The 9,853-nt window shown below is 37.7% G+C and overlaps 1 protein-coding gene across 1 annotated transcript in view; it reads right to left on the bottom strand.

Annotated features, from left to right (window-relative positions):
- The window catches only part of CPNE7 (copine 7), a 2,789,522-nt gene that overhangs the window by 2,501,708 nt on the left and 277,961 nt on the right, over positions 1–9,853 (bottom strand). Inside the window, exon 2 of the mRNA XM_044081847.1 lies at positions 4,236–5,668. Within this exon, the coding sequence (XP_043937782.1) occupies positions 4,236–4,406 (171 nt within the window). The 5' untranslated portion in view covers positions 4,407–5,668. The remainder of the gene's footprint in view (positions 1–4,235; positions 5,669–9,853) is intronic.

Below are 9,853 nucleotides of genomic sequence, written 5' to 3'. Positions count from 1 at the left end.
CTATGGCATGAAATTCTAAACTGCATGTTCTTAACGTGGAAGTTTACTACATTTCCTGATGTAGGGCCTGCACCCTTCAAACAGTTGTTGTTGTGTCTTTCGGCTTTTCCCAGTTAGGGGTCGCCACAGTGGAACTCTGGTCCGCTAATGATTGGTAGTTGATTTTTACGTGCCGAGTTACCAGCCCTGATGCACAACCTTCAACGAAGGTATGCCCATTCACGCATGTATCCACACAGAAGACGCCCTAGCTGAGAATCGAACCGGACAGCATCTTACTAAAAAGCGACAACTCAAACAGTACTACTATAAATAACCAACTGCCTAAATAACCAGCTAACAGGATTATTACTGCCCAAGGGCATACACACACACACACACACACACACACACACACACACACACACACACACACACACACACACACACACACACACACACACACACACACACATACACCACACAAAAATCTCACTTTACAATGATGCCAGAGTGAAAATACTGTTTAGCTAAATTCTGTATAAATGCTGGGCAAATAAAATGAGTAATGATGGATTTATAAATTTAAAAAAATCCAGGAATTGTGCTATTACAGAAAACATTTGATTGACTCCATCATAAATCAAACTTGAAATCGAAAAGCAAGGATTATCTTTAGAAAACAGAAAAATCCAGCATTTTGTGTTATACTTAGTTATGGCAATACCTTATAATAAAGAAAACATGGATCTCATCAGCTCCCAGTCTGCGCACTTTTTGCAAATGTAACAACTGTGGTTCTTTTTCAGAACTGTGATAAACTCCAAGTTGAAAGCAATGCATATAAAATGTGTCCGTTTTTACTTTTAATGCATCATAGATGGTTTATTGTCATCAATATCCATAGAACAGAAACTATAATTGACAAATTACTAAAAGTACAGGCTCTACTACAACAATATGTTTTCAATAATGGAAGCAAGGTCCTGAATAATTATTTTGTGATACTTCTAACAATGTCATAAAAGTAATCTGCAGCCCCTTAAATGTACGACTCACAGCAGAATGAATATATGAATAGAAATGTGGTGAAAGCAGATATCTGAGACTGTTAAAACGCAAGTTTTTTATAATACAGTATACGGTTCACTAGAAGGTGTAAGTGAGGATATTAACTATAAATATTTGCTTCCACATCTCCATCATGAAAGAATTATTTCACTGAGTCAGTACCTCAGACAATTCTAACTTGTTATATACGTGGGATTAGTTTAATGTACAGTAGGAGTGATACTATGAAATTAAAGAATTTATCTAATGTAAAGCATCATGTATTACAAAAGTGCAATGAAAATCACTTTCTTTCATGTATGTAAATCTACAGGAGTTAGTTTGTGACTGTTAAATGAGAAAAGACCATGCATTCATATTTTTCAATATTTTCTGTTAATGCTCATATTATATACTATATTAATCATTCATATATGATAATTTTAGGTAATGAAGTATCATAAAACTGGTATTTATTTTTTAAGAAAGACTGTGCAATTTTGTTAACTTTTTTACAAAAAAAAATAAATTAATAATTTATGTCTCTAGTTAATTACATTTGTTGTGGATTATATCAAGTTTAGAAAATACCAATGCATGAAAGGTAATTACAGCATCTGCCACATCCTATAGAATAGACCTAGGCATGTTCTTGTCAGTAGCTAACTTGCACGTATCACATTTAACTTGAAGGACAGTATCCCATACCACTGCTGACCACTGCTGACTATTGCCTTTGTACACCATTTCTGACTGGTCACTGAATAATGTGGCAAAGGCCCTCTGCTCGCAGACATATCTCATACCATTTTATTTATATACATATATTCTTCATTTTCAGATGACCTCATTATTTCATTTTAGGATTCTGGAGGAGGTGTATTCTGGAACCAATCCCAGCACTCCGTGTATATAAGATTGACAGCTAAACCTGAATGGGGTACCAATGCTCTGTGTAACATTGCTGCTTCTAAACTGTAGCAAAGCACAAGGTGAAGCAAATGCTTCTGTTGACTGAAGATGTGTTGTCATGTAAAAATACAAAAATGGAGTCCTCCGTTACTATGATGTAATGGCTTATTTTGAAAATATTTTATACAGATAATCCACAATGATGTAATTGTTGAATATGTTCTCTGTGTCTAAGACTGGGTAAAGAATCAAGTTTCTTGAAGTTGCAGAGTGAATCTGCACTAGTCTCTAACACTAACGTCATGATGTTATCACTAGTCTCTGACACTAACATCATGATGTTATCACTAGTATCCGACACTAACATCATGATGTTATCACTAGTCTCTGACACTAATGTCATGATGTTATCACTAGTCTCTGACACTTACGTCATGATGTTATCACTAGTATCCAACACTAATGTCATGATGTTATCACTAGTAACTGACACTAATGTCATGTTGTTATCACTAGTCTCTGACACTGTCATGATGTTATCACTAGTCTCTGACACTAACATCATGATGTTATCACTAGTATCCAACACTAACGTCATGATGTTATCACTAGTCTCTGACACTAATGTCATGATGTTATCACTAGTCTCTAACACTTACGTCATGATGTTATCACTAGTATCCGACACTAACGTCATGATGTTATCACTAGTCTCTGACACTTACGTCATGATGTTATCACTAGTATCCAACACTAATGTCATGATGTTATCACTAGTAACTGACACTAATGTCATGATGTTATCACTAGTCTCTGACACTAATGTCATGATGTTATTACTAGTATCCGACACTAACGTCATGATGTTATCACTAGTCTCTGACATTAACGTCATGATGTTATCACTAGTCTCTGACACGTCATGATGTTATCACTAGTCTCTGACACTAACATCATAATGTTATCACTAGTATCCGACACTAACATCATGATGTTATCACTAGTAACTGACACTAATGTCATGATGTTATCACTAGTCTCTGACACTAATGTCATGATGTTATTACTAGTATCCGACACTAACGTCATGATGTTATCACTAGTAACTGACATTAACGTTATGATGTTATCACTAGTCTCTGACACTAATGTCATGATGTTATTAACTTATTACGACGATGTTATCACTAGTCTCTGACACAATGTCATGATGTTATCACTAGTCTCTGACACTAACATCATAATGTTATCACTAGTATCCGACACTAACATCATGATGTTATCACTAGTATCTGACACTAACGTCATGATGTTATCACTGGTATCCAACACTAATGTCATGATGTTATATCAGGTTTATTCTTTGTGTACTTGCTGTTCTGCTACTTGTGGCTCAGTTGCTTGCAGCTGAATGCTGATCTGTATATCCAATATGAGACAATCGAATAAGCAAACCCAATCTGAAGCTATACCATCTCCAAATCTGTGTGACCTCAGAGGCAGCATATTTATATGCTAGGGGTGTAGCAGAAGACCTCCAAAATTGGAGGGTGCAGGGGCTTGCCCCCCCCACACACAAATATACTTTTTTAAATGCTGTTGCTTATCATGAGTATACTGTGACTTGAAAGATCAGCATTGAGTGGGAGAAACTACAGAAGTTGATGCTCAAAGTAATAAAGTAGGCCATTTCTATCAGTTCTATTACAATACAGTTTATCATTTTATAAGTGACAATTACGCCAAAAGCAGGACATTACAAACTGAGTGATTAACTAACTGATAAATTTTAGGTGGAATTTACATTCTGAATTAGTCCTATCTGTGAAATAGGAAAGTACAATTCATCCCCATCATCATTTGGGTTAATCCATAATGTAAAAATGGTCTAAGTCTTCAATGAATCATATTAGAGCATGTAGGACATCAGATTACATTTTCTATACTACAATTTTGTTTCCCATACAGATGTAATCTCTTTATCTCTAGCTTAAAATGGAGAAACAGAAGCCTAGTCACTCTTTAACCTTTCTTGCTAAGGTGACAAAAATAGTGTTAATGACTGCAGATGTGAACAACTAATGTAAGGATCAGACAGACATGTCATTCATGTTTAAATAGACCTTTCAAGAAGCTATTATAATAAATTTTTGTTTTCATCATGACCTAGGCCTCATGAAAGTCTGTAATCCTGATACAGACAAAAAAGTTTCTTTTTACTATTATTATTTGACAAACACAATATATTCTTATATAATATCTTTGCTCATTAGTAAGAATTAAGAGAAGCTTACCTCTGCCCACTGGCCTTGAGACTGCATAAAAAGAATAACACAAGGGTCTGATTTATTTAAGGTGTCTCTGTCCAGCAAGTGTTTACAGGAAACACGTAGCTCCACTTTACACACACAGGTTGCAGTTACTCCGAGGCTGGATGGAGAACTCAAGTCTGCAATGTCAGACATTTTTTTTTCACTTAGACAGTTTTAGTTTTATAGAATGATATCCAAAATATGGTCCTGCCAAACACTGGTCTAGTCAAAAGCCAAAGATTGAATGTGTGATCCCTCACAAATCATATAGAAAAACTCTAACAACTTGACGTTTTACTCAGCTGTAATAAAACTAGGACTACTGTCAGTAGGCAGAGAAGAAGGAGAGAATCCAACCAGGTAATTTTCAACACAGAAGTTTAAATTTACACTCTGGAGCCTCTGGATGAAAGTGCACGTACTGAAAACCTGTGTTACTGAGCTCTACATGTAGAATGCTGAAGAAATGCAGAGTGAATGCAAGACACTTCACCTTTTTTTATTTTCTAAGGAGGTCTTACAGAAGTTGAAAATTTAGCAAGACCTGAAGGAATAAACAGACAAATACATTTGAATGATCCTTTTCTGTCACCCCATGCATGGACTTCCTCTGCAGTCTGCAGAAAAGAAGTAACAAAGTATCCTTGTGCAGCAAATTTGTCCCACACGTAGCTTTCTTCAAATTGTTTAACCTGGGACTCTTCAAAATACAAGAAAGCTAAGACATAGAACTTTATTCCACGGAACTGTGCTCTTTAACGATCTGACAATGACACATAAACCTTTAGGCATTATTTAAATGCAAATGCTATGTAACACGGGCTGCCAGTGGGAAATGCCTATACAAAATGATTTTTTATTTATAAATCTCACAGAAATGTATATAATATTAAGATTCCATTCAAGGAACTGTTAAATGTAGCATTCCCTTGATTTTGATACAAACGCTGAGCAAGACAAAAATGAAATCTTTTCATGGAGATGTAGACTCAGAAGGGTCCCCTAAGGATTAACTGGTAAGAGGAAAATATTTTGATTAAAGCTACAGCTTATGGAGGTCAGAGGTAGCAATATCATTAAAAGCAGGAATCGTATTAGCAGTGTTTTGTCAGAAGATTGCAGCAGGCAGCGTGATCAGATTTCCTGAACTGTGACAGCAAGTTGTCAAGTGCTTTAATCAATGACAGATAAGACCAAGGCTTTGTTTAGCAATACGTCTTCAGTCTCATGAGCTTCAAGGAACTGCAGAATGTTGCAGATACACTTAAGTGTGTGGGTCTTCTGTATTTTAAAATGTTGCCAGTCTCCTCTCTACTGTAATCTTTTTTCTTGAGGGTTACTGCCCAGGTCTGACATGGAGCACTACAGAAAAAGCTGAGATGACCATGTTAAATGATTGGATGAGAATCTTTCTCCTATGAAAGAGACAAGAAAAAAAGTTATTGTTTTCTGAGCAATGAGTTTGCACCTTTTTATGAGTAACAATATGATTTAGCAAACATCTGTGGAACAAAAAGTTAACATTAACAATGTTGTCACTTTTAAAAAAGTGCAGTAATGCCATCCATCCACCCATCCATCCATCCATCTCTTCATTCATAAAACCCTTCTTTTTGTAAGGTCTACTGAGGCAGCAAGCTGACCAAAGATCTTTTTGCTGTGTCCAGTAGCAATGTCCACCTCATCATGTAGAACCTATGACATTTCTATGCAAGGTCATAGTTACATTCCCTTCAGCATTTCATGGATCTGCTCCAGAGCCTTCCTCCAGCAGGATGTGCCCACTATACAGCCCATGGGAACCACCCTAGGCACATCTTTATTAGATTTCTTAACTTCCACAACTGAGTCTAGTCAGACTACATAAGTGATAGTTCCATTCCAAAACTCACACAGTGCTGAGATCCTCAGTCAATGGAAGAGACAGAGCTCTGCTGCCTGTTGAGGAACTCTCATATACTGTACACTCAGCACACCACAGCTCTGCCTTAATATGTTGGCCATAAAACTCTGAAACAGAATAGGTAATTTCACAAAGTCCTAAGCCTGCCTCAAATGCATCTGTCTTAATGCAATAAAAATGAGCAAAACTCTTACTTCTCAAACATGGAAACCATATGGTAGTTGGCAGTGTACCCAGGACCCATTATTGTTGTAGCACCTACCATAAGACATTCTGAGTACACAGTCATATCCCTTCTCTAGGCATGCAAAACACATTTAAAAGTAAAGGCAAACTCCTGTGATCCCTATATCTGTCTAAGGACAAACTGATTTAGCAGGAATAGTGCAGATTCCATCCTAGTTGCAGAACTCTGAGGCTTACCAACAGAACAAAATGTCCTTTCTGTCACCATGAGGTAAGCTTTTTCACAGAGTATAGCAATCTAAAACACCCTCTTGTATTCCTTTCTGAAAATGGGGACCACCATCCCAGCCTGTCAATAGAAAGGTAAAGTGTCTGCCAGTTTACCTTCATGTGTGCGCATTGCACATGGGCAAACAGGAATTGTCTGAAAGGCAATTTGTAAAGTTTGCAAATGCCGAACGAAAAAAGATTTGAATGTGCAATTAGTAAATGCACAGTGACATTCGCTCATTGCACATTTGACATTTTGGGGTGGATTGCACTATAGTGGGGATTGGAAAATGGTCCCTTTCTCCACTGTAGTGCAATCTCAGAGTTAGAATATTAAAGTAGGGGGTGTGGGGGCCACAGCCCCCCACATGGGGGGTGCAGGGGGGCTTGCCCTCTTTGCTTTATACTTCATTTGATTTTTTTCGACATTAATATTCGAAAATCAGCAAATCTGCTTTTTGATTTGCTGATTTTCGAACATTTAAAACTGTCTCTGTTTTCATTTTTGTGGTTACAATTCACTCATATGAGCAATCGGACCACTGTGATTCGACTTTGTAAAGGTAAACCTCTGCTGGTTTATTTTCATGTGTGCATATTGCTCAGGGGCGAACAGCAATTGTCCAAAAGGCAATTTGCAAAGTTTGCAAACGCCGAATAGAAAAAGATTCAAATGTGCAATGAGCGAATGCACAGTGACATTCGCTCATTGCACATTCAACATTTTGGGGCGGATTGCACTATTGTGGAGATCAGAAAATGGTCCCTTTCCCCACTGTAGTGCGATCTCGGAGTTAGAATATTAAAGTAGGGGTTGTGGGGGCGGCACAGCCCCCCACATGGGGGGGTGCAGGTAGGCTTGCCCCCTTTGCTTTACACTTAATTTGATTTTTTTCGACATTAATATTCAAAAATCAGTGAATCTACTTTTCAATTTGCTGATTTTCGAACATTTAAAACTGTCACTGTTTTCATTTTCGTGGTTATGATATGCTCATATGAGCAATCGCACCACTATGATTCGACTTTGCAAAGGTAAACCTCTGCCAGTTTACTTTCATGTATGCGTATTGCACATTTGCAATCAGCAATTGTCCGAAAGGCAGTTTGCAAAGTTTGCAACTACCGAACGGAAAAGGTTTGAATGTGCAATGAGCGAATGCACAGTGACATTCACTCACTGCACATTTGACATTTTGAGGCAGATTGCACTACAGTAGGGATTGGAAAGTGGTCTCTTTCCCCACTGTAGTGCGATCTCGGAGTTAGAATATTAAAGTGGGGGGGTGGGGGGCACAACCCCCTGCTTTACACTTCATTGGATTTTTTTTTTCACCATTAATGTTTGGAAATCAGCAAATCTGCTTTTCGATTTGCTGATTTTTGAGCATTTAAAACTGTCGCTGTTTTCATTATCGTGGTTACGATTCACTCATATGAGCAATCGCACCACTGCAATTCAACTCTGTAAAGGTAAACCATGTCTGCCTCTTCTATAACACTAAAATATGGGCTAACTTGATACACAAATCCTGTTCAATACTTGCAGCATTTCTGTATGGATTTTACCTACTCCTACTTCCTTACAGTGGAAATGTACAAGCACTGCAGTCAGCTCATCTACTACAATGATCAAGTTGGACTGCCTACTCAAAGAAAAGTGAGTTCTTTAGACTAAGAAGTTCCCTGACATGTTGTTTTCTATCTCTGACAATGTCCTCAGCTCAGATGAGCATTTCTCCACACATGATGACAACTAGCAGGTAGTGTCCTTCTTCCTTCTGAAGTTATCTTCCATGACTTGGACATCTGGGCATTTATATGCCTTTATATGCACAGCTGCTGCAGCTGCTGCCTTTGTGGTCTGTTTGTACCTATTTTTCAACTTCAGAGCTAGAACCAATAGCATTACATAGAAGGACTCCTTTAATCTGAAAGCTACCTCACCATTAGTGTCCATGAATGAGTCCTACAGTTGCCAGTGTCTTGGCTATGAAATTCCTTAACAGTATTTATATTTTCTCTGCATCCATAGCCTCATCAAACATACACTACAAATTCTTCAAGAGGTGGTAGTTGAACTCATCCTACAGATAGGAATTGACCAGGCATGTTTCCTGGATTTGTTGGCACTGTTTTAAAAATGGTGATAAGCTGATAGTTAAACAATTCCCTTGGTCTAACTGACCAAAGCATAGGGTTAATGATGCAACTACAGAGTAGATCTTTAAACTGTTGCTTTTTTTTTTTTTTTTGAGGGGTGCAGCTAAGCATCATATGTTGTAAGTCTGCTCTTAAAGCTCCATTTCTTTCCTGGGTGTCCTGGTGCTACCCGCTCTCATGGGAATTATCTATCTGTACAGACATGGATGCCAAGTATGGAGAATATTAGATATTAATATATAAATAGAACACAAACTTATAAGCCTAAGTTTTTGTTTATAAGAATTACAATACTAACTAGATGGCTCCATTGCAAAGGGGAATGGGGCCCTCACTATGATCCATGAGGCCCAAGGTGAGAATGGTCTCCAAAACTGGGTGACATTTTGGGGGGAAAACTGTGAGTATGAGGAGTTTAAATACTGTCTTAGCAGGGGAGATGATGGGTTTCCTGCATGACTATACTGTTAGCATCACACTGTACCAGGATAGACTCAGATTTTCTTTTATTTCTTGTGGAGACTGAGGAAGGGTACCATATAGTGGAGATAGTGAACATGATATGGCACCAAAAACAGAAATAAAAAAGAGATGCAACTCTGACTGTGACTGAACTCCAAACATATTTTCCATAATATCTGTCAACCAAATATGCAGGTGGGTCAAAACTGACCACTTTCAAGTTCTACTATCAAAAGTTGAACAGCAAAACCAAAAGCATCAAATACAACAAAAACTAATGCCTGAAACACAGGAGGGTGAAAAAGTAACATACACTTATTTTTGAAATGAGGCAATCCCTCACCAAACACATATGCAAGCTCTACCATCGCACCAACTCGAAGAAGGGAGAAATCACCCAAAAGAAGGAATCACCACAAGTGTAGACATCATATCAACAGTGATTTCTTGTGGGAAATGTAATCTGTGTTGTATTATTCAGCATCTTGTGCTTTGAGCAATTGATGCCTGAAGAAGTTCACTTCTGTCACCTGTAGATATACTGTATTCTGCACCATGATAAAGACCAAAGACAAATTAGATATTATGACTATAATAGATATACAACTCAAAATAT

The sequence above is a fragment of the Protopterus annectens genome, chromosome 8.part1 (genome assembly GCF_019279795.1).
Source record: "Protopterus annectens isolate FY-2018-M chromosome 8.part1, PAN1.0, whole genome shotgun sequence".
Classification (NCBI taxonomy): domain Eukaryota; kingdom Metazoa; phylum Chordata; order Ceratodontiformes; family Protopteridae; genus Protopterus; species Protopterus annectens.
Note: the sequence above shows the minus strand (reverse complement) of the source record. Positions and strands in the feature narration are given on the sequence as shown.